At 36.2% G+C, this 26,704-nt stretch overlaps 2 protein-coding genes across 4 annotated transcripts in view; one reads left to right on the forward strand and one right to left on the reverse strand.

The window, feature by feature from the left end:
* LOC127948315 (FERM and PDZ domain-containing protein 1-like) overlaps positions 1-4,844 on the reverse strand; it is a 34,056-nt gene extending 29,212 nt beyond the window's left edge. Inside the window, exon 1 of the mRNA XM_052544734.1 lies at positions 4,487-4,844. The gene's annotated coding sequence lies outside the window, so the exon portion shown is untranslated. The remainder of the gene's footprint in view (positions 1-4,486) is intronic.
* Positions 4,845-6,503: 1,659 nt separating this feature from the next.
* On the forward strand, positions 6,504-25,861 carry kdm4c (lysine (K)-specific demethylase 4C). 3 transcript variants are annotated; one of them, XM_052545263.1, is made up of 22 exons: positions 6,504-6,626; positions 7,345-7,523; positions 8,124-8,299; positions 8,755-8,869; positions 9,145-9,338; positions 9,467-9,516; positions 10,304-10,407; positions 10,509-10,646; positions 10,784-10,977; positions 11,451-11,605; positions 12,675-14,377; positions 15,301-15,412; positions 15,781-15,962; positions 16,054-16,273; positions 17,336-17,412; positions 17,592-17,647; positions 17,839-17,947; positions 18,158-18,346; positions 22,062-22,232; positions 24,611-24,730; positions 24,823-24,915; positions 25,226-25,861. In XM_052545263.1, the coding sequence occupies exons 2-22, from the start codon at positions 7,380-7,382 to the stop codon at positions 25,412-25,414; spliced, it is 4,491 nt and encodes a 1,496-aa protein (XP_052401223.1). In that variant the 5' UTR covers positions 6,504-6,626; positions 7,345-7,379; the 3' UTR covers positions 25,415-25,861. The 3 variants fall into 3 exon arrangements, with proteins under 3 accessions (XP_052401223.1, XP_052401224.1, XP_052401225.1); XM_052545264.1 differs by lacking the exon at positions 22,062-22,232; XM_052545265.1 differs by lacking the exons at positions 6,504-6,626; positions 7,345-7,523 and having other exon boundaries at positions 8,154-8,299; positions 8,723-8,869.
* Positions 25,862-26,704: the final 843 nt, after the last annotated feature.

The raw sequence follows: 26,704 nt of genomic DNA on the forward strand, positions 1-26,704 counted from the left end.
GCTATATGCCAAACAGCCGTATTCTTTGAATGCACAAAAAAATACTGGTGCTCGCTCAGCTTGTTTTTAACCACTGAAAACACAGCCTCATGCCTCTTCCCAGGTCAGAAATATCTTGACTACCTTCATCAAACCATAAAACTCAGTGTGGCCGTTATGTAACACAGACTTCACGTCTCATTTTAGCTAATTTACATTACATTCGAGGTACATATTTATTTTAGTTCATGTACTCTCTGGGAATCATTCCCATGACCTTGACATTGCTCTGTTTGAGCTACAATAACGTTTTAAAATGATGACGTTTGAATTACATGAACTAGCTCACCCCTGTAGCTCAAACATTATGGCATGGTAAAAATCAAATGATTGCAAAGTAAACAATTCGAAGGCAATGTAAGTCACTCTGGATAAAAGTGTCTGCCAAATACATGAATGTAAATCTAACCAACCGAACAAACTGATTCACTAAAACAAATCTTAATTTAAATCCGTGCATTTACAATTCATTTGCAGCATTTTATGTATATCATGTAGCTGCATATTCAGTTAAAACACTTTATTTATCGCTGTTTTTACATGAGTAAAATGATTTAACAATATTTCTGTTTATGAATATTTCGATTTCTACTCAATGTAAAAAAGATTTATTCTGCTTGTAGAATTAATTACATAATCTTATTTCTTTTCCACTCTTGAATAGCTTGTAGTGTTATACTTTTTTTTAAAGGATGTAATAGTTTGAGTTATGGGAAGCTTATAAAGAAGGCAGTTACAAAGTAGCTTCCTCAACACTGATAAAGTGACAATGGAAGTCTGAGGCGGATATTAAGAGAAAGAAAGACAGAACCATCAGGCTTGTCAGAGTCCCCTCTGAACATTTTCAGCGCCTAGCTATTGCATAATTAATGTATCCAGTGCAAAAACAGAGAACACAGCTCTCTTTTCCCTCTCACTCACTTGTTCTCTGCTTTCCATAGTTTATCCTTTCCTCAGTGCTATTTTCCCTCATAACAACAACCTGTCTCTTTAGAATCTTTAAGTGCCATTATTTCAGTTATGTTACTTATGTGTCTTTCTCATTTAGTCAAATGAAAGATTTTAAAATTGTAAATGGTAGTTTTTGATTGGTTTGTTCGCTATACGTGTTGTTTGAACAGATGTACATTTATGAAGTTCCCAGCACTGTATGGAACCTTCAAGCTCTCCTTAAACGCTCTGGTAATCCTATCATTGCCCTTAAACTCTTCTTTCAGACTTACTGAGTGCAAGAGAGAGAGAGAACCACAGAGTGCACAGGCTTTAATAATGCATCTAGATAATGCTGCCTCACCACTCACACACATAAGCACAACAAAACAGACACAAGACAGAGAAAGAGTGGCAGAGCAGCATGATCTGAGCGTTGCATATCTTCAGAGGGAGCTGAATGGCGATTGGGAGGTTGTAGATAAAGGGTGAATGAAAGAGGGGTTGAGAAAATGAGAAAAATATGTATAGAAGGAAGGGAAAAGAATGAGATAGCTGGGAAGACGGTGAGGTTCCAGAAACAGTTGCTAAATAAAGACATAAGAAAAAGACCTGGAGACGTTATGATTGTGTGTGTGCAGGCTAGATGATTTGTTCTGGGAGTCATGGCATGAGGAGAGAGGTGTGGCATAAAACAGGAAACGCATCATCATTTCTTCTTCTTCCTATAAATAGCTTGAGTTATGAGTTATGTGTCGTCTTGATGTTAAAAATTGGCTAGGCATATCATTAAGAAATAAAAAATTAAAATGTTCTGTTCATCAAGGAAATCTGATATCATGGTTTTCACAAATTATATCAATAATAATAACCATTGTTAATGACAAAGTCAGTATATTAAAATGATTTCTGAAGGATCATATGACACTAAAGACTGGAGTAATGGCTGCTGAAAATCCAGCTTTGGTATCACAGAAATAAATTGTAAAATATATTACAGAAAATGTTTTTTATTTGAATCAAATAAATGCAGGCATTTGCAGAGATTTACTGTGATTAAAAAGTGACATAAATTTGGTTAATGAGATTAGACCAATAAATAATATGCACTGATAACGATCTGATAAATGTAGTGATATGCAATCCAGTTATTATTTCAGGGTCAATTATTTTGTGGTTAAGAGTGTTAACAATAAATCCAGTTTAAAACATGTACCTTCTTTGTATTCGTGCTGGTTCCATATGGTTTTTAAAAACTTGTATACCAGTTTCAAGAAAAGCTTCAGTTTAATGACAAAAATGGCATGTAGTCAAACTGTCAAACAAAACAAGTTTTTATACAACTTATTTAAAAAAATACCATGACTTATTAATTCATAAATGTCATTACATTTTGAGTAGTCTCATCACAGATTTTACAACCTGAACTAATATTGCCTTGACATAAGTAGTCAAATTATTTGATATTCTAAGAGACTTATTGACTTTGACAGATAATCAAATCACTATACTGACATCAGCATAACCCTCTGTCAAGGTCAAGGGTCTACAACCTTTTTGCAGGTCAAGGACCCCTTGGTGGATGGAAAGACAGGGCATACATAATGTATAAAATGTTACAGTAAAGTGTTGCATTTTAAGCCTGGCCTATAATAAAATGTATTTACATACTTTGATAGCAAGTCCATTAGAGTCATATAAAGGTATATAAACACTCAGATGGTAACATTACTATCCTAATGGTCACTTCCAGAATGACATTGCCCTCATCCAAAGGTCACGAGAAGTCACTGAATGGTTTGATGATTTGTAGCTGCCCATCTTCAGTGTCACATGATGCTTCAGGAATTATTGTATGCTGATTTGATGCTGAAGAAACATTTTATATTATCAATGTTAAATATAAAATATAAAAATATAAAATAAAAATAATGGTTGTGCTGCTTAATATCTAAGTGGAAACCATGATTATTTTCAGAATTCCTTGATGATCTGACATTTTTAACTAACGTATTTTCAATATGGGTTGGAAGAATGAAAGTTTTAGCTGAACTTTAGCTTCTTAACTTTATTTTTGATTGTTTTGCTCCATGCATAGGCCTATTTGTGCATACATCTTTCCTATTCTAGTGATTGCTAGAGTGTATTCGGATGAAATCAGTATCGATACAATGAGTACTAAAAGTCTCTACCTCAGTTATTTGAGGAGATATTACTCTTTGGATAAATGCATACATTTCTTTTCATGTACAAATGTACGTGCTGAATTTTCCTGTTCTAGATATCCCTCTCCAAAAGCCACTTAAATGAATAAGTGTCACAAATGGCCCACTTTCAGCTGTTAGCAGCTTGTAAAATGCTGCTCCATGCCTGAAAGATAGATGTGCTATGATAAAAGTCTGTGTTGTCATGTAGGGCATGTAAGATCACAGTCACATACAGTAAGACGTTTAAAGCATTAGTTTATGTGCTTATGCCTATTATTTAGTCTTACTGAGCATATCATCACTGGATTATTAGGTTTTAAACATGCAGCAGAGATCTAAGCAACCGTCTGTTTTGGTAAGTTTACGTTTACAAGGCATCAAGAATTCACAGTATTCAGCTGCTCCTAAAAATAACAGCATAAATGAATTATGGTCCTTTCTGAAGCCTGCCGGAATTCCTTCCTGATTTCTGCCTCCTCGTTTTTTTTCTACACTAATTATTATTATTACAGCCATGTTTTGCAATGTTCACAGTTTGCACCTAAATTGTAAAAATAAATCAAGAATAGCCTACATCAATCAAATGAATGAAGTTTTGGAAAATGTGCAGTAAAATAATTTGCACAATAGACGTATTGTAATGAATGTCTATCCCAACTTCCCTTATGAATCATGCAGGATACACTAAATGAAACATGTGAACCTTTTGAGCTTGCTGTAAATAATGACACAAAATCTAAATATATATAGGCTATATATTAATATGACTTTTTTTGTGCAAGTTCCATCTCTTGAAGGAAAACTTGAATCCATCTCTCACTCAACTAAACAAGGTTATCCGGCATTCCCTGAAATGCTGTAAGAAGATAATATAATAATATTGCATGCAGGGCAGAGTTAGAGCATAAGTATCAGACAACTAGCAAAGTCCAACAGTAATCATCATTACTGTTTTTTTTTTTTTTTCATTGTTGTTTTTCAGACAGAGCAATGAAATACAAAACGGCTTCTGTAAAAAAATAAATTATATATATATATATATATATATATATATATATATATATATATATATATATATATATATATATATATGTATGTGTTTGTGTGTGTGTAATGAATTCTTTCTCTCTATTACCTGATCGCAAAATTAAAAGACATCTCTAAAAAAGCCGATAGAGCTGATAAATGTGAAAGTGCCATTCACTTGATTCCCTTTAATCTGTCAAATTCACCTAGTTCTGTCAGTGACGCGCCTTTATCTTCACATCACAACGCTTATGAACAACATTTATATGCTATATATCACTCACCTTACACGAAGAATAACATTTTCGTGAACAATCCATCGCCTTGCGCCGACGGAACAATCATTGGGATGGTAAATAAAGGAAGCGAAGGCGGGTTAGTCCGATGGGAGTTTAACCGAGACGCACTTCAGTTTAACCGTTTAATCTGCTTTCAGCGATTGATAAATCCGACTCCGTCTCTCTCTGTCTCCCGCCCTCTCCTCCTCCTCCTCCTCTTCTTAAGGTTGAGATTCCTGGAGCTTTATTGTCCCGTTAAACCCTTTACATTGCCAGTGAGTCAATATACACAGATACACGCACATAACATTACGAACCTTATGAAGGTTATTAGGTGGTAGGCTAAAACAAAGGGCGCGCGGTCTCGAGCTCTCAAATTTCAAAGTAAACTGTCCACTTACTGGCGTCTTACGTCAAAAATTCACATAATAATATAAAAGTAATTGTATAGGGTACAATTCAATATATTTAATTTTTTTAAATAATGCACTATTATTATTATTAGCCTATTATTATTATTATTATCATCATCATCATCATCATTATTATTATTAGACATTAAAGAAACACACACAGCATTTGGAATAATGTTGCTGACATACACAATCCAATCTTGCATATTAGACTATTATTATGATACACGGTAATGATTCCACTCCTGGAGTAGGCAAATACATGCATTTTTATATATTTTTTCTCATAAAAAATAAATAAATAAATAAAAATATCCAACTTCTTTTTGGCATGTTTGCAAAACCAAAAAGCTAAAGCATAAAGCTTGCAACAGTGTTTTCACTTGTCAGTATTTATACTACTCGAGAAATATGATGAGAAATAATATCTATAGCCGTCAATCATGTGACCGGCTCCAAAATATCAACTGCAGGACAAGCCTGTCAATTTTCCATCTGTTTCACAGCCGCAAAAATTTAGATCACCTCTTAAAAGAATAAATTATTTTCTGTGTCTGTTGTGAGACAGAGTTCAAAACAAAGGAGTTTGTCATATCCGGTTCGCGAACGAATCATTCGATGTAACCGGATCTTTTTGAACCAGTTCACCAAATCGAACTGAATCGTTTGAAACGGTTCGCGTCTCCAATACGCATTAATCCACAAATGACTTAAGCTGTTAACTTATGTAATGTGGCTGACACTCCCTCTGAGTTCAAACAAACCAATATCCCGGAGTAATTCATTTACTCAAACAGTACACAGACTGAACTGATGTGAAGAGAAAACTGAAGATGAACACCGAGCCGAGCCAATGAACAAAACATTGGCTGGTTCAAGAAGATCCGGTTACATCGAATGATTAGTTCGTGATATCACTAAACTGCAATGTTTTGAACTCGCTCACAACAGACCCGGAAGAGAAGACAATGCTGAATAAAGTCATAGTTTTTGCTATTTTTGGACCAAAACGTATTTTCGATGCTTCAAAAAATTCTAACTGACCCTCTGATGTCACATGGACTACTTTGATTATGTTTTTATTACCTTTCTGGTCATGCACAGTATACCGTACACACAATGGAGGGACTGAGAGCTCTCGGACTAAATCTAAAATATCTTAAACTGTGTTCCGAAGATGAATGGAGGTCTCACAGGTTTGGAATGACATGAGGGCAGTCATTAATGACATCATTTTAATTGTTTGGGTAAACTAACCCTTTAAGGCTGTGACGTCACGTGAGAAATATCACCAGTTAATGGAAATAATGGCCTAATGGAAACAATCTATTTAATATGTGAATAATGTTTTTATTAAATTAACAAAAAAAATATTTAGACAAGCCATACCCTTAAAACGTTCATTTTTAATTTATTCGATAAAAAATTATTCTTAACTATTTTATTTAAGACAACGCACATTTTTAAGGCAAACAATCTTGACTATACATGTGCTGCATCTGATTTCAACATTTTTTTATGCCAAAAACTAAACTCCCCCTCAAAGATTAATAAAGTTGTTTTGTAATGTATTTATATAACATACAGTCCACCAGATGGTGCTGCGCTCTCTTAAACCCAGAGCGAGATGAAGAGAAGCAGAAACGAAATCGTGTGAGATCAGAGCACTGTCATGAAGATCAGCTGGGGTGTTTAAAGGGACTGGACTGCGTGCCCACAAACACTACACTGAGGTATTTCTAATCACGTTTACACATGACAGAGAACGGATGTGTTATGCCCACAGGAACAGGTTCATTTTGCTATTATGCGCTCAGAGAATAACTTTGACAACGAGACTAGAAAAAGTGGACATTTAATGTGGACACTATAGCAGCTAATGGGCTAACTGTAAACAAATCTATCTGAGTACAGTAAACGGTGTAGTTTAAACGATAAAAATCATACCGCAGGCAGTTTACACTCATGCGATAAGCTTTTATATAGGTATTTCGACTATATCTAGTCTGCCTTTTATGTCATTGTTATCAGCAGATTATGGGAGTGGGCCTGCATTAATAACTCATGCACATAACGTTAGACGCTTGTAAATGACACTTTTGGGCTTGCTGCATTAAGCTTTAATAGTGAATTATGATGCATAGGGCTGACTTCATTTATAAATATGGATTTATGGCAAATTCCTTTAGAACTGAAAATGATGTAAGTAAACACACTGTTGGATTATATCTGTAGGTTTGATTGCCAGTGATCGCAGTGATGAAATCATAGTCGGTGTTAGTCCGTACAGGACCCACATCATTATGTTACTATGGCTAGACGGTCAGTCAAATGCATGCAAGAAGAAGCTGTGGGACTTTTGTAACTCTTACTGTGTTAATCACAGCATGTTTTGTTGTATAATCATGATTGTGAAGGGGGAAGTATAATTGCAGACGGTGTGCCCTGCAGGTAGAGCCTCTGGGAGGCAGCAGGGAGAGGTCAGGATGGCAGGTGTTGGGGCAAGTGCCCCGGCTAACCCTGCGTGTAAGATCATGACCTTCAGACCTACCATGGAGGAGTTTAAGGACTTTAACCAGTACCTGGTTTACATGGAGTCTCAGGGAGCTCATCGTGCTGGACTGGCCAAGGTTGGTATGTTTATGCATGTGATGGACAGTAAAATGTGTATTGTACATATAATAATAATAACAACAGTCCAAAATATAAAATCTAAATGCACAATATAGGTCCATTGTATGTTAGTTTTACTTTCAATCAGTGAGGACAGCACAAAAGAGTGATGGGCTTTTTATTTTTAATTATTATTATTATTTATTTATATTTAAAAAAAGATCACAACTCAATTATAAAATATATATAAAATATAATAATAATTGTAGTAATAGTAAGATAGTAATCAAATAATATTGTGTAATCCTTTAATATTTTAGTAACTTTAATAGAAATAATAGAAGGTAATATATAAAATATAATATACCATGATCATTTTTATTTTGTTATTGTCTTAATATATATATGTGTGTATATATATATATATATATATATATATATATATATATATATATATATATATATATATATATATATATATATATATATATATATATATATATATATATATATATATATAATATACACACACACACACACACAGTGTATATACACACACTCTCTCTTGGACCAAAAACAGTGGCTTCATATTTCTTAAATCTTCATTACTTCCACAGATTATTCCACCCAAGGGCTGGAAGCCACGTCGCAATTACGATGATATTGATGATTTGGTCATTCAAGCACCTATTCAGCAGATGGTGGCTGGCCAATCAGGACTCTTCACCCAGTACAACATCCAGAAGAAACCGCTCACTGTGCAAGAATTCCGCAGACTGGCCAACAGTGACATGTAAGTGACAACTGTTATTCTACTCTAACTACATTTAAACGAAGTATGTGCATGCAGTAATATTCTGTGGATTGCATTCACATTCTTTCCATTTCTTTATACCGTATTCAGCCATAACCTACAGTCTAGGTTATTCTTCCATATTTCCAAAAAAGCAAAGCAGTGCATAAACGATAGCAGATGTGTTTACTAAATAGAAATCAATAAATAAATAAACACTCCATATATTAAACTCTAATCTAAACTAAAATATTTTTGGAAAGTATTATTGGAATATGTATGTTTAAAATACAGTTTCATATAATGCCATGCAGTTTACAAACACCTCTGGTTTGGTTCCTTTATGCATTGATATATGCTGGACTTCTATTGCACTCAGTAATAAGATTCCTTTAAATGATGGATTGACCTATATTCGTTAAGGCCATCTGGAGATGTGTGATTTACCTACTCAGGTACTGCACACCTCGCTACCTGAACTATGAAGACCTGGAGAGGAAGTACTGGAAGAATCTGACATTCGTCTCGCCCATCTATGGTGCTGATGTGAGCGGCACACTCTATGATGAGGTGAGGATGCAGGTGGACCACAGCCCTTGTGCTCTGAATGTCCAGCACAACATTTCTCAAATGGAATGTGAATGCCATGTGTGTTAAGGATGAATGAATATGGTCATAAATTACCATAATTATGATAAAAATAAAAACACAAAAAATATTCATTAATCATTTGGGAAATGTATAAGAATCGAAAACATCTTGGTAGTGCCATGGTACTTTCTTTATTGTGCTGTGAAGTGGTAAGCAGGTGATAGTTGAGCTAATGTTTGCTGCTCTTATCTCAGGACATTAAGGAGTGGAACATCGGGCACCTGAACTCAATCTTGGATGTGATTGAAGAGGATTGTGGAGTGTCCATTCAGGGTGTAAACACACCCTATCTGTACTTTGGAATGTGGAAAACCAGCTTCTCCTGGCACACGGAGGACATGGACCTCTACAGCATCAACTACCTGCACTTTGGGGAGCCCAAATCCTGGTAGGACTCACTGTGGTTTTCTGTGTTTCTTGAGAAAGCATGGATCTATTTGAACTTCTTTCTTCATCTACCTCAGAGGACCTGAAATTCTGCCATTTAAAAAAAATAAATAAATGCCATTTTCACAGGTATGCCATCCCTCCAGAGCATGGGAAGAGATTGGAACGTCTTGCCATAGGTAATTTCTTTTTTTAATGTAAAACTAAAAGAGTGTGCCATTTATTCAAATCTAATATGAAATAAATCTCTTCATACATATATATATATATATATATATATATATATATATATATATATATATATATATATATATATATATATATATATATATATGAAGAGTTTAGATGCAAAAGCCTCTAAGTATCATCTAAAATTATTATCTAAAATTAGCATTTTTATCAGGCTACTTTGTTTAAATTCAGTGAATTTACTTTAATTGTCATTTTCTAAGCAATGAAAGTGAAATAACTGAACATAAATATAGGAGCCTGATAAAGAAAAAGCTAATTTTAGAAGAAGATTTCAGACTGCACTAAGAGGCTTTTGCAACTGATCTCCTCATTTTTTGCATACTTTCTAAAGATAGATATACTTGCATACAGTAAAATGTCCAGGTTTTGACTTTGTTTTCTTATTGTTTTCATACTTCCTGAAAGTAACAACTCAAAATTAGTTTGACCAAAAGTGCGCAGGAATTGTATATGATCAACCAATCATGCTGTGCAAGAAGGTGGTGGCTACAGAAAACGGTCAAAGCAATTCAAATAAGCACGCATATAATGTATGAGAACGGTAGAGAGCACATCAATAGCAAAACAAGTCATAAACCTAGACATTTTAGGCAATTTAGATATCCTGGACAGGACATGTCCACAAAAAAAGGTGTATGGATGTATCTAGATAACCTAGATATAACAATTCACTTTGTGTTGTGCTGGGCGTGATACATGTGTCTTTGTCTTTAGGTTTCTTTCCTAACAGTTTTAAAAGCTGTGAGGCGTTCCTGAGACACAAGATGACACTGATATCCCCCTCTGTACTAAAGAAATACAGCATACCATTTGATAAGGCAATCCACAGTCTTTTAAAACTATTTTAGTTTTAAGAATAATGTTGTGGTGTCTCATTTCGCCAAGTATGTGTTCACAATACACTGATATATTATTATAGATAACACAGGAAGCGGGGGAGTTTATGATCACGTTTCCCTATGGTTACCACGCTGGCTTCAACCACGGCTTCAACTGTGCTGAATCCACCAATTTCGCTAGTATCCGGTGGATCAATTATGGAAAAGTTGCTACGCAGGTACTAAGAAGCACTTAATAACAGCTGTTGCTGATGGAAATCCGGCACCTTCATGTTACCTTCGTCTGCAACTGGTGAACATTGGATGCTCTTTTATTTTATTTTATTGTTTTGTGTAAAAACCTGTCCTCTTGCAGTGTACATGCAGTAAGGACATGGTGAAGATCTCCATGGATCCATTTGTTAGACGATTCCAGCCAGATCGCTATCAGGCTTGGACACAAGGCAAAGACTCATGTCCATTGGATCACAGCTTGGCCACACCTAGCACCACACCGGAGCTGCAGAGCTGGCTTCAGAGGCGTCGCAGGAAAGCACCTTCCACCTCAAGGTATAAGCAGGGTTTCAACAAGGTAAACCTTCTATAGTCAGCTTCCTTTTTCAGGTCAACTGCTTTCAGAACAATAGTTTGAAGAGGCATTGGCTGAGCAATTTGGGTTATAAGTCTGCTTCCACTCTTCCCTCTGCTTTAGTATACGGTAGTTATTGTTAACTAAAATATTATAATTCATTTTTGTTCATTAAAAGAAAGTTGAAATTAAATAAAAAAGAAATAACATGAACTTAAAATGTAAAAAAATATATAATGTTGTAGTATTTAAGTATGAGTTTGAGTACTTGAGCACACTATTTAAAGTACTTTACAAAAAAATGATCAGACCTTAACATTTGATACTGTAGGTAGAAACAATTTCTTTGCAGAGGTCAATCAGTATAGATATTGTTTGAAACAAAAATGCTGTTTGCTAGCAGGTTCAGTTCACAGTCTCGGATAGTGGATGATTCATCTTTTTGTATCAACAGTCTCCATTATCCACATGCATGCTCCAAACGACTGAAGACTGTGGACTCTGCACCAGAGAAAGGGGGTGGACGCAGAAGTAGAGAAGCAGCTTTAACATCGAAAAGCGAGGATAATGAAGACTCAATAAAACACCAGAATCAATCACAGTACTCAGGTGAATTAAAAGGCTGTCAATCACAATACATGTCCTCCTTTAACACATTCCCATGCTACTGCTGAGTCATTTGCAGTTGTTCTCTAATTCAGAAATAAATGTAAATGCATTTCCATATTTATTTTGTGTTATTAATTTTCAAATATAATTTGATGTGATCTGATAACACACTCAAATTTAGTACAGTTCTAGTCCTAGTTCATCACAACATAGCATTTTTTGTCAAATCCAAATGAAAACGTGTGGTCTATGGTATAATGTTTTGACTGGCCCGTCAGAAAAATTCCAAAATAAATAAAATACATTATCTGAATAAATGAAAATTAAATGCACACTAATGTTGGGATCAGTATGTTTTAAATTCTTTATTTAGCAGTGTCTAAATAGTTTAATAAATAGATTAAATGCAGAAAATAATAGAAACATTTCAAATAAATAGATGCAATTGTCCGGTAACATTTTGCATTTCTTTTTACATTTCATGCATTATTAAAATAACACGTTTTTTAACATAAGTTAATGCACTATGAACTAACATGAACAAACAATGAATGTACGACTGTATTTTTATTAACTCGCGTTAACAAAGATTAATAAAGAGTGTATTAAATGTAGTTCATTGTTGGTTCATGTTAATTAACGAATGACACCTTAATGTAAAGTGTTTCCAATTTATCAAAAGTGACATGTTTAATTTGACAAGATTTATATTTCAAATACATGCTGCTCTTTTAACTTTTATATTCAACAGAGAATCCTGAAAAATGGATCAACAAAATATTAATCCACTGATTCCACACAAATATTAAGCAGCAGCTCAAATGTTTTCAACTGACAATAACAAGAAATGTTTTGACATTTCAGAATGATTTAAGGCTGTTAATAATTCAGCTTTGCCATCACTGGAATGAATATCATTGAAAAGTATATTAAATAGGGAAACCGTTATAAAAAAGATTACTGTTTTGTATACTTGTTAAACACAATCATTGAAATCCCCAAACTTTGGAGTTCAGCTATAACTACATGTCTGTTTATGTCTCGGTTTTATTGTTTTGTCTTTTTTTAGGGCTCACTGGTCCATGCCGACAAATGTGTGTTGTGAAAGTAACAAGAGTGGAGAATGACTTGCTGGCCCACTCCACCAGACAAGTCAAAGATGATTCCCCTCTACTCATCCCCACATCCAGGCAGAGTGATCTCGATCTAGGTCATACAAGCTCCCAGACATCTTTAATTTTCAATGAAGGTCGAGTATCCACAAACTCAAACTCCACTGCACACCCTGGACCTGAATTAACCTCAGACAGCAGCGTCACTGTAGATGTGACTCTGGACTCAGAAAGAACTGCTGAAAGTCCTTATCGAAGGACTAAACTAAACTGTGAACCTGTTTCAATAAAGAGTGCTCTTTCTATTCCTGTGACCCATTCAGCGAGACTTAATTCCACTGGTACTGCCATTTTATTTTCAGAAACTGATTCCCAACAATCTAAAATTGAAACTGAAGAGCAGGTTGCCGATCTCTTGACTGAGAACAGCATTGATTGCTGCACATCAGCACTTTACAAAGAGCAAAGCTCGATCCGTCTAGACTCTGCTCTTCAGGGTTTGGAAACCTCAGAAAACAGAACAAACGCTGAAATCCACAATGCTTCATTTAGTGAAATGCCTCTTCTAATGCCCGAGCTCATAGAAGAGAGAGTCAATCCTCAATCTCTCGCACCTGAAATGCCCTCGCTGACTCTCGCTGTCCGACCAGACACCACAAATCACAGACCTCACAGTCCCAACATTAATGCACCTGTTCTCTATCTGGAAAAATCACACTCTCCTCCTGTTACAACCGATGATGTGGGGACTTGTTCTGAAAGACATTTTCCCGATTGGCTCTTTGTTGCACTCCAAGAAGGTGCAAGCCAAACACAAAACTCAATCTCAGACACCTTTAGAGCAAAACCAGCATCTCCTTCCTTAGTTTCAAAATGGGGGCCACCAGAGGAATCCAAACAGGAAGGATATGAACACATCCCATCCGCAGACAGGAACACTCAAAATGAGTCCATTTCTAAAATCACTAGTCAGAGTATTTTACAATGTTCTACCGTAGCAGATGTGGATTCAATGGACACCTGTGACTCTGAAATGGCCAGTGGAGACAAACAAAGTTCTCTCAGTCTCCAAGAGCAGCTCACATGCTCCCAGGGCCCCTACATGGAGTCCAAACCCTTCACCATTTGGAAAAACCTCAGCTCCCAGAATCCTGCAGTGCTCATCGAGAGCTTGCAGCCTGAGCTGGTAGTTGGTCTTACCACAGGTGTGAGCAGTCTTACAGATTATGCCCATGACTCGCTGCCCTACACCATGTGGTCCGAATCAGGGTGCCAAAAAGAAAAGTTCCCTGATTCTCCAAACTCTTCACCATGCACTCAGACTTGGACCAACCTGGAGCCCATTCCTATGCAGTGCCATATTGGAGACATGGCTCCAAACGCACCTCCTGATCTGAAGGAGCAGTACCTGGAGTTGGAACCAGCTGAAGCTTGTGTGCTCCGTGAGCAGACAGACTCTCAGGAACCTCAGGAGGAAGAGTTTAAAGGTCAGGAGTATTATGAAGGTCCAAAGTCAGAGGACGATGGGTCTGTGAGCGACTCTGATTCGTGTGAATCAGGGAATAAAGGTGCTGACAGCAGCAGTGAATCCAGTGAGGAGAACGCCATGAGTGACCCTGAGTATGTGGAAACGAGTTTGGAGCCAGGGGAAGTCTGTACAGTGAGTTCTGGTGCTATACAATGAAAAGAAATGCGTCCTCTCCTCAACATAGTTCTTAGATTCTGACCTGACCAAACAGTGACTGTGGTGACAAGACATTTTGCTGATTGCCTGGTTTCAACTTTAATCATAACCTACAGGATGAACCTGCTCACAGTAAAATCTCAACGGTCAAAAGTTTTACCTGCATGTTTAATAAAAGATGTGCTCTGATTGTTAAACTAAAATTTGCATACAAATGAAAAGCACGGACACTAGTGGGGTTTTTAATTTAATTATTTTTTTTTTAAGTAATTTATTTTGTATATATTTTAGATTTTAGGTATTTTTTATGTCTATTTTATTATTTGTTTTGTATATATATGTGCTCTGATTGGATTTTGTTTTTGCCGTGTCATTTTTATCTTTTAGATTATCTAAACTTAACCTAAACTCAATTTTGCATACAGATGAGAAGCACATACACTGGTGGGGCTTTTAATTTAATGTTTTTTTTAATTCACTATTATTTTTTATATATATTTAGAGATTGAGATATTTTTATGTATGTTTTATTATTTGTTTTATATACAGTATATATCTTTACTGTGAGTCTTTACTGTGACTTTAATGCATCCTTGCTCAATAAAAATGTTCATTAAAAGTATCAAAACCTTACTGACCATAAACTTTCATATTAATTTACACTTGCTGTGAATCCAGTGAATTATGTCTGCACACATAAATCAGAACACTTACTCACTTAGTTGCTTTTTATACCTTAACACCTTGCAAACCGTGTCAAAGCATTGATAAATGTGCACATACTATATGCACACATGCACAATAAAGGTAGCACAGTATTTTATATTTTTTGGAAAGTGTCTCTCTCTCACTGAATGTCCTCTTTGCCTCTTTCTTTTTCTTTTTTGTTGTTCTCACAGTATCACATGCAAACTGTTAAGAAGATAGCCAAGAGTTGGCGTCACCCCCTCAGAAAACCCACTGCAAGAGCAGTGCCAAGTGCTGTGAAACAGCAGGCTGCCAGCGATGATGGTGATTGTTTAACCACTTTCAATTTTATCATGAGCGATAAACAATAGAAATTTGAACAATTGTTGTATTAGTACTTTTATTAATAACATACTATGTTTTATTATATTCCAAATATTTCCTGGCTCCTGAATATTTATCTTTACCACATGCTGTCATTAGACAAAATTGCACTAATATTACATTGTTGCATTCCGTCTATAGTATTTTTCATTATTTATCCATGTATATGTGCAGACTGACATTTTTGCTCCACATCATGCACACGTATAATTTTAAGAAGCAGTGTGAAGTTACATAATTAATTATACTAAATTAACATGTTAAACTGACAGCCTTGGAGTCGATATTTATTTGTATGTCTGTCTCAGAGACTTTAGAGGACTGTGCAACTAAAGAAGAGGAACCAGAAGCTGAGGAATGGGCAAAGCCTTTAGCACATCTGTGGCAACACAGAAAAGCTCATTTTCAATATGAACGAGAATACAACACAACTGCAGCTAAAACCTCTCCACACTGTGCTGTCTGCACCCTTTTCATGCCATACTATCAGGTAACTTTTGTATAGAGATGCTATGTATTGATTTGTGTATTTGTGCTTTGTGTCATACAGATATTTCAATCTCTTGTTTTTGCTCTCACAGCCTGATCATTTTGAGGAGAGAAGGCATGATGTCTTGATGAATGCTGCCACAGAGTCTCTGGGATCATCTTCACAGGAGGCGGGCTTGAGATCACAACCTCTGATTCCTGAAATTTGCTTTGCTTACCAGGAGGGTCCATGTCCCTTGAACACACTTCTAGAGGAGGATGGATCCAGTCCTCTTGTGGCCTGTAATAGTTGCTGTGTTCAAGTTCATGCCAGTACGTCCCTGAGAGCATTCAACAACAAACCTAACACATAAAAAAATTCCTAGATAGGATTTTTATTTAATCTGTTATTGTGATATTGTGAATTTTCAGCATCAATCACGTCAGTTTTCAGTGTCAGATGATACTTCAGAAATCATTCTAATATAATGGTTTGGTGCTAAAGAAACATTTTATTATTATAAATGTTGAAAACTTTTTGTGGTGATCATTTGTTTTAGGATTCTTTGATGAATAGAAAGTTTAAAAGAACAGCATTTATTTAAAATAGAAATGCTCTGTAACTATGTAAAAGTCTTAACTGTCACTTTTGATCAGTGAAATATATGCTTGCTGAATAAAGGTAATAATTTATTAAAAAAAAATATTTAATGCTAGTGCATAAAATTTATTAAATACATAAGTTTAATATCTGTACTTACTGTATAAAGTATTATTTTCATGTATGAAGACCCATTTATAATAAACAATAAAAATATTAATCATTCATTTACTTTTTTTTTTTTTTTTTAACTTTTTTATTATTAAAAGGATAGTTCACCCAAAAATGTTTGATTACCAGCAATCTTCAAAATTTCTTCTTTTCTGCTTGCTTAAGAATGCAACTCATACAGGTTTGGAACGACATGAGGGTGAGTAAATGATGACATCATTTTCAGATTTGGGTGAACTATCCCTTTAAGGTACCATGCTATTGCTAAATTAATTGGCTTTTATATTGCCATTGTACTAAAGCAGGTCATTATAATATTATCTTAAAATTATCTTTTTCAACTCAATTTTAGACTCTTGTTAGATGTATAGTGTGGAAGAAAAACATTTTTATTGTCATGCATTTCCCACTGCATTTTGTTCCAAAAGGGTGTGAAATTGGGCTTTTATTAGAATAAAATGATTGCAAATAATTTCATGCTTTTTCCACCTATTATAAAGCATTCTTTGGTATATGTGTTCAAGAAGTGGTGTACACATTTAATACTTATCTTAAGTAAGCATACACACAAACACATAACTTGGCATAGTACAGAATGTAAGTTTGTTTTAATTGGTCCACAGGTTGCTACGGTGTTGCTACTCATGATGTCAGTCCAGTGTGGACATGCGACAGATGTGTGAGCGGAGACCTGGCAGCTGTATGTAATAATTCAGTCATTCTGTATCAGTATGATTTATGGTCTAATTACAATTTTGCTTGCCTTTTATATATATATATATACACACACACACACACACACACACACACACACATACACACACAGTATATATGTGTGACTTTTTGTTTCTGTTTGTGTGTGTGTCTGTTCTATACTAGGGATGCTGTTTGTGTAACCTGAGGGGAGGTGCATTAAAAAGAACCTCAGATGACAGGTAATCTCCATTATTCAGATCCATTAATACTAATATAGTATTTTATTAAATACAAAACAGAGAAGAAGATTGAGTATGTTTTTTCACATTCTCTGGTATTTTAAATAATAAGCAAATAAGAGTTTGGTCAGGATCGTGTTCTTAGATGCTAGTGAATGCATCAAGCATCTCATTCATTATACATCCTATAGATGGGTCCATGTGATGTGTGCTGTGGGTCTCCCTGAGGTGAAGTTCATTGATGTGGTGAAGAGAGCTCCTATTGACATCAGTGCCATACCTGTACAGAGATATAAACTGGTGAGTTATAAACACATTTATAGACCATAGAAATTGCAAAACAAGTGTAAAAGTCTTAACAGCCCATCAAAGATGTTTTTTGATGGACCAGTGAAGTACTAAAACTAAAATGAATGTTTCCTACACTGCTGTTTCCTTGTTTAGACAAAGTATTGCCATTTTTGTTGTCATCTGTGCACTCTCTGTCTCTCTCTCTCTCTCTCTCTGTAGAAGTGTATATATTGCCGTAACAGGATAAAGAAGCTGTCCGGAGCATGTATTCAGTGCTTGTGTGGTCGTTGCCCAACCTCTTTCCATGTCACTTGTGCACACGCAGCAGGAGTGCTCATGGAGCCTGATGATTGGCCGTATGTGGTTTTCATCACCTGTCACAGGCACCAGTCACGGAGCTCCAGTTCTGTGAGTATATTTTAATAGGTTGTGTTTAACCAGCACACTTAAAACAAGAACAGCATACCATATACATTGAATATATATATATATATATATATATATATATATATATATATAATTATAATTTTTTTTTTTAAAGGATTTATTTTTGGCATTTTTGCTTTTATTACAATTGGACAGATCGGAACTGACAGGAAGTGAACTGGGAGAGAGATAGGGGGTGGGATCGGGAAAGGTCCTTGAGTCAGGATTAGAACTGGGATGCCTGTAGCGCAGCAGTGCTGGCTATTGGTGCCAACTGAATAGATTTTTTAAATACCCGTGTCATAAATTCACTTACTGACCTTGACATACACTACATTCATGGGATTCTTTAGGGTCCTGACTTTGATATCCATTTCTGTTTAATGGTGGTCTTGTCATGCATCATACTGACTTACATTATAGTTAGCCATATCATTTTAAAGGTGCCATAGAATGTAAAACTGTATTGACCTTGGCATAGCTGAATAACAACAGTTCTATACATGGAAATGACATACTGTGAACCTCAAACACCATTGTTTTTTCTACGTCCCCCAACAATTGCATATACCCGCCCATGTTTTATTCCAGCCGAACCTGCACAGCCGTATCATCAAAAGTTCTGCAGGTACTGTGAAGAAACAAGCGAGGATAATATCGAAAATGGCAGATCATGGAAATAAATGTTATGCTCCAGGCTGTGCAGGGGATGTGATGTTCAGGGGTGGATTGGTGTCTGTATTCAGAAAGGCATGGAAAACAAATAACGTGCATTCTAATAAAATAATGCAAGCCACTGAAGGGACATGGTTAGCTGCTTGCTAGCGGTAGCCTGTTGCATTACCTAACAGAGTAAGGAGAGATGCCTGAGGATGATGGCGAATGATTTACAGATCCTGAGCACCACTGACAAGCATCTGATCTTGTAAAATCAGATTATGTAAAATCATCAAGATGATCTTGCAACCCCCCCCCCCCCCACATCAACTCTTATAGCTGACGACTTTGCCATGTTTTTCATTAATAAAATTAAAAACATCAGTGCACAATTTTCCACACCACAATCTGTCAAGCACATTTTACCAGCAAATACACACTTGTTCTCATCTTTCTCTTCACTCTCTGAGGCAAGAAGTCTCATCCTTTCTAATCATCCTACTACAACCAAAGGGGCAGCTGTGGCCTAATGGTTAAAGACTTGGACTAGTTACCAGAAGGTCGCCGGTTCGAGTCTTGAGTGCTGGCAGGAGTTGTAGGTGGGAGGGAGTGAATGAACAGTGCTGAAGTGCCCTTGAGGCACTGAACCCCTAGTTGCTCCTCGCGCGCTAGATATATAGCTGCCCACTGCTCCGGGTGTGTGTTCAAGGTGTGTTCACTTCTCACTGCTGTGTGTGTCCACTTGGATGGGTTAAATGCAGAGCATCAATTCCGAGTATGGGTTACCGTACTTGGCAAATGTCACGACATTCACTTGTCCGCTTTATCCTATTCAATCTCATCTCCTTCAAGCCATTTCTCCTGCAGTTTTACCTGCACTCACTTACATCAACATATCCCTTCCACACTAGTGTTTTCATTTAGACAGGATCATATAATCCCACTACTTAAGGAACCCACCCTTAACCCATCTCGAGAACTACAGACAAGTTTCCCTTCTTCCTTTCATTGCAAAAACACTTCAACAAGCTGTGTTCTACCAAGTCTCTGCCTTTCTCACACAGAACAACCTCCTTGACGGCAACTAGTCTGGTTTCAGAAGTGGACATTAAACCGAGACTGCCTTGCTCTTAGTTGTTGAAGCCCTAAGACTGGCAAGAGCGGATTCCAATACTTCTTCAGTACTTCAATACTTATGTTGCTGGATCTGTCTGCTGCTTTTGACACCGTTAAACAACAGATCCCCGTGTCAACCCTATTGGCATCTCAGGAACCGGACTCAAGTGGTTTGAGTCTTACCTAGCAGGTAGGTCCTTCAAAGTATCTTGGAGAGGTGAGGTGTCCAAGTCAACTACTGGGGTGCCTCATGGCTCAGTTCTTGGACCATTTCTCTTCTCTGTCTACATGGAATCACTAGGTTCTGTTATTCAGAAACATGGCTTTTCTTATCACTGTATTACAGATGACACTCAACTCAACTCAACCTCTCATTTCATCCTGATGATCAGACGATAGCTGCTCGCATCTCAGCTTGTCTAACAGGAATTTCTTTCTGGATGAAGGACCATCACCTTCAACTCAACATTGCCAAGACAGAACTGCTTGTGGTTCCAGCAAACACATCATTTCATCACAATTTCACCATCCAGTTAGGCACATCAACCATAACTCCTTCAATAACAGCCAGAAACCTTTGAGTTATGATTGATGATCAGCTGACTTTCTCAGACCACAATGCTAAAACTGTCCGATCCTGCAGATTTGCTTTATTCAACATCAAGAAGATCAGGCCCTTTCTTTCGTAACATGCTTCACTACTCCTTGTTCAAGCTCTTGTTCTGTCCAGGCTGGACTATTGCAATGCTCTCGTCTCGGCATCCCAAAGAAGCCCAAAATCACTTTTACGGACTTTTAAATGTTCTGTCTTGTGGAATGACCTGGCCAACTCAATCCTAGCAGCTGAGTTCTTAGCCATCTTCAAGAATCCGCTAAAAACACATCTCTTCCATCTTTATTTGACCATCTATCTCTAGCACTCTCTGTTCTAATACTATTCTTAAAAAATCTATTCTTAAAAAAAAAAACTAGCTTTCTAATATTTTTGTATTCTATCTGTTTTCTTTTCATTTATTGTACAATTAACAAAAGCAAAAAGACATCTAACACTAGCTTGCTCTATTCCTTTTCTATTCTGTCGGTTTTCTTTTTATTTATTATATTATTTAAAAAAACTTTGCTTCGTGAACTGCGTTAAGCTAACTGAGACTTGTTAAAGCACTTGAATATCATTGCTTTTTTTTAATTTTGATTGCTTCCATACCATTGTCCTCATTTGAAAGTCACTTTGGATTAAAGCATCTGCTAAATGTAATGTAAAGTAAAATGTGTTAAGTTCTGCCACTGTAGTTTAGACAGAGAATGTGTGATTGCAAATCTTGAAAGTGAAAGTAAAATGATCGTGCGTTCGAAACCAGTTTAAATGCCTCATATATTAATAGCGGCTACCTGATGCACACGTTATATGCAGTATAATTACCAAATGATATAACTGCGAGAGACAGTATTGAAATATATATTTTCCCTGTGTTTTATTCCTACTGTGTGAGCAACTGAAATGAACCGCACTGTGAAACAGCCAGTCAGAGCAGAGCACAACATTATTATTCATGACCCTTCCAAATAAGGTAAAAACAGACTATTTAATTTAAGGGACAATCCCTAGGGTTGTAAATGGACATGTATGACCATTTCTGGAGATTTTTTGCCCTTACTTGAGCCTTCTATGTAGATATCAGATAACAATTTAAAATATTGCATCAATGCATTCTATGGCACCTGTAAAGAAAAAAAAAAATTGTCAAACTCTAATTATACTACTTTTCACAACTGCTTTGACATTCAAAAAAAATTTTTTTTTTTTGAAAAGGCATATTCATGCCATTGTCTATATGAATTGCCATTTTTTTAACCTATTAAAAAACAGACTGAGAAAATATCACATAATCGGCCCATCATCAAGAATTTTTTTCTTCTCCCCCAGAAAGTGAAAGTTAGCAAAAGTGAATTAGAACTTGGCCAGACGGTGATCTCCAAACACAAAAATCTTCGTTACTACAGCTCCTGTGTTACCCAGGTCATGGCCCAGACATTCTATGAGGTTATGTTTGATGATGGCTCATTCAGCAATGATACATTCCCTGAAGACATTGTGGTGAGTGTTTCTTATGCTGCTAGCCATTAGTTGTTCCAGTGAATATCTTGAGGCATGTTTTCAGCGAGCTAAAGCATGAAAACAAACTTAAGCATAAAAAATATAGAATATGCTTCAGGCCCATCGTTAGGGGGGGATGGGGGGCTAAGCCCTACCATGACGTTCTGAAGCCCCCCTGCAATAAACTGAAGGACCCACCCCTCCACACCTGGAATATGATTTTAAACTCGGAATGCAATCTAAACGAACATGATTTTAAACGAGGGGTAACCTTCTGATCCGATTTGTGCCACCTCAAATTCAATTTGACACCCTCCACCCCCTCGAACTACTTTAATTTTAACCATTACATGTGGATGGTCACCAGTGTATTTAGAGCATTCACTGCTAAATTAAAACATTTTTTCACGCTTTGTCTGGAGCTGATTCAGTGACACGTTCAGAGCTTCTCATAGCTTATATCACTATAATCCAGTGTTTTAAACCACATACAATTTATTTTAGGTTTCAGACATTTAAATGAACTGCTAGCAAAAAAACAAAAAAACTAATATTTGTTAAATACTCACTGATGTTTATGAGTTTGTTAAATCAATGCACTGGTGTCTGAAGCAGGGAGCACACTACACGAATAAAACATAACTGCTCCATTTATTCAGAAACAAAAGTCATTTAAAAATGCTATTTGTGTATTTAAATGTTTATTTTATTAGTACAGCAAACGTTAATGTTCTCAATGTTCAAATCCAGATTTCGATTTTCAAAGATTTATTATAAAATTGTATAATTAAACTTCCAAAAGTACAATCATCTTTGCTACACTTTTAAAAATAAAGGTGCTTCAAAAGGTTCTTTAAAGAACCATATCTTTCTTACCTATTTATAATTGGAAAAACCTTCTTTCGCCAACAAAAAAACCTTTTGTGAAACAGCAAAGTTCTTCAGATGTTAAAAGTTCTTTATGGAACCATTTAGACAAAAATGTTCTTCTATGTCATTGTGAAGCACCTTTATTCTTAAGCATGTATGTTACAGTAATTTAGTTGACTAGTGCTATGTGCTGTATTAACAAAAACATAAATGGCATTAATATAAACATTAACACTTACAAGCTACACAATATCGTGTTCATAATCAAATGCGATTCATCTAATGAAAGAAATAGCTTGTCAGTGATCTATGGCTCTGTGTATTAAATGTGTGTGAATAATTTCCATCTGAAAGCACGTGATGGAGTTTTACTGGTACTATTAATCACAGAACCGGCTTTACTGATGACATGACAGTTACATGCGATTTATCGTGCAGCCTTGTTTGTTGATCACAAAGTCGATAAGGAAAAATAGGATGCCGTGTGTATTCAGGGCACCTCCATTACTGTCTAGATTGCGTTGAATGGTGTGGTGTGATTGGTTGAGCGTATATAGTGTGTCCTGTAAAAAAGGGAGATTGGCCTTTGTTGCGGTTTGGAAAAAAAGGGAGAAAACTTGACCTAACAACTCTGTGAATATCGCATTTTGCGTAAATTTCTAAATTTACTTTTAAATACCGACCAGATAAAATACTGATTTTTGGGGAAACTCGATTAAAAAAAAAATGTAAATGGTGTTTATCACGTTTTGGAACCAAACGCTTGAGGTTTTGAGGTTTTTCTGGAAGTAAAATATGTAATATCAAAAATATAAAACATGTTTCAGAAAATCTTTGTGCAAATGACTGGTTCTTGAATTCTAAGATTATAATCTTTAGATACCACACTGTGACTTTTTCTGTCGACTGCCGACTGCCAACAGTGACGTAGCCCAACTGGAACAGACCCAGTCCGACTAGGCATTCATTATCGGCATGACATGTGGTCATGTGGTGTGTTCTTGGCTTAAGAAAAGCGGCAATAATAATCCTTTCAATTAAAATCTGACAATGTGTTTTATTCACATAAACGTTGTGTAGTTTACTAAAAATTTAATTTTAAGCTTTTCATAGTTCAACAGTGAACGTGGAGAAGAGTGAGAGTTTTAGGTATTTCGGGAGAAATGGGTGAATTTTCATGATGTTAATCCAACGATCTATTCCCTTAATGAGCATTATAAAGTTTTTTTAAATGACAAACAAATTAACTTATACATATTTGAAAGCTGGAATAATCACACACACACCATCCCCCCACTTCTCAAGATTTATTTATGCCTCCCCTGGCCGTGTGTCCTGGTGCCGGGACTGAAATGCTTACAAAGTTGACAGCCTCTTATATTTCACAAAAAAAGTGCAGGCCTACATATTTATGTCATGCATTTGTACAGTACATACAATATAAGTATAATGTTTTTAGTTTGGTATCCTGACATCAGAGTGAAATCTGTTCTCTTTTTGCCCTGCAGAGCAGAGATTGTGCCCAGCTTGGGCCTCCTGAAGTGGGGGAGGCTGTTCAGGTGAAGTGGCCTGATGGACTTTTTTATGGAGCCAAGTACCTTGGCTCTAATACTTCATATATGTATCAGGTACACACACTCTATAGTCATATTCTCTAGTACTGCTGCTCTACTGCTTCCATAATAACTGTTCATGGTTTGTCCTGTGTTCTTGTTTGTAGGTTGAATTTGAAGATGGATCCCAGGTATTGGCGAAGAGAGAGGACATTTACACGCTGGATGAAGACCTGCCCAAAAATGTCAAAGGTCGTTTGGTGAGTTCTCACTTGTTGAACTTTCTTTAAAAGGCTAACTCACCCAAAAATTAAAACTCTGTCCTCATTTGCCCACTCTTGCATCATTTCAAACCATTAAGACTGTCTGTGGAACATAAAAGAAGATATTTTTAAACTTCTCCGGAATAAATATCTCATAACAAATGTCAGTAGACCAGGAAGATTTTAAAACGAGAGATTCATTCTTAATCCACACAATGTTAATCAGTGCTAAAGGAATATTTGACCTTCTATGTTTTTCTTTTGAATGTATTGTATATGTGTGTAATTGTATATATGTGCTTTGCAGTCCACGGCATCCAGCATGCGTTTCCAGGATGCGTTCTTCACCACACAAGGTGAAAGGAAACGGCAACGCACACCAAATTCACGGTTTCAGACGGATTTTATTGCCCACATTAGCCCTCGAACCTTCACCAGGAACTCAGAAACATGCAGTAAAGCCAACAAATGGAAGAATGGAGAGGGGCTGTTTTAAATGGGTTTGAAGATTGTACATCAGTGAGATCATGATTTTTAAAAGTCTAAAGAACAGAAAAACCGTGGTCTCATATGTCAGGGACAAAAATGTTTTTCTAAATTAGAAGTTTCTCCTGTTATATTTCAGAGGTTTTTGTAGCCTCAAATTGTTTTCTGTAGCATTGTAATATTGCAAATTCCTCCCCAACACTGCTGAGACTAAATTCACCTGCATGCTTGTTCTGTATATGATTTGTCTTGTTTCATGCACCATTCCTAGTCACTGACACTATTAGCATTGACATTAAAATGGTATAAATGCTAAATGAATAAAAAAGGTTCCTACTGATGTCACATGTCACATTTTACTTAAAATCTCAATCTCTTTATTTATTTGGCCTTTTATTCTTTCTTTTCTATGTGGTGCTTACAACTGTTGAAAAAATAAATATATGTTGTTTTGTGATCTGTGCCTTGACCTCTATTGATGAATACTTTATACACACACACACACACACACACACACACACATATATATGTATAATTTATTTTGGCTAATCACTGCCTGTATGATCAGGGAATCTTTTGAGTCGGATCATAGAAAAATGAACATTGAGCTAATAAGAGAGTGGACCAAGTACTTTATGATATAATAAAAAGTTACTTTAATATCCAAAAGGCAGAAATGTTACAAATATAATCTTTACGACTTGATTCTAGTCAATATTACAATATAACAGCTGCTGAAGCATGGTTACTATACAAACTGATATGCGACCACTGATCTATAAACAATTATAGACCAGTGTCTGCGATACATCAAATTACAGCAAACACGAATATTTACAGTCAGAAAAAAATACAAGCCGCAGTCTGCAGATAGTTTTATTTGAAAGTGTGAGTCTGTGTATTAAAGTTCTAATGTATAAGAATCACTGAGTCGGCTCTTTGAAATAATTCTAAAGAACCGGTTTGCAGTAACGAGTTCGGATTCCCTTCTGGCTTGCTGTCATCTGAAGCGGAAGTGGTGAAAAGTACACTTCGTTGCTAAGTAACGACAAACAGCTCAGTAGAAGAGCTTGACTGCTAACTGTTGTGACCAGTTTAAAAGACATAAAAATCATAAACATGTCGTCGCTTCTCATGAAGTTAAGTTAGTTTGCTCCTGACTAGCATGTCATACTCTGGGACTTGTAAACACATGTTGTAAGTATTGCTGCTGTCTGCTGCAGGACAGTCAGTGCGCCTTTTATTTTACTACAACGAATGGACTATTACACTTTTAATAAAACACTTAAAGATATGCCTG

This window comes from Carassius gibelio, chromosome B1, assembly GCF_023724105.1.
Source record: "Carassius gibelio isolate Cgi1373 ecotype wild population from Czech Republic chromosome B1, carGib1.2-hapl.c, whole genome shotgun sequence".
Taxonomy (NCBI): Eukaryota; Metazoa; Chordata; class Actinopteri; order Cypriniformes; family Cyprinidae; genus Carassius; species Carassius gibelio.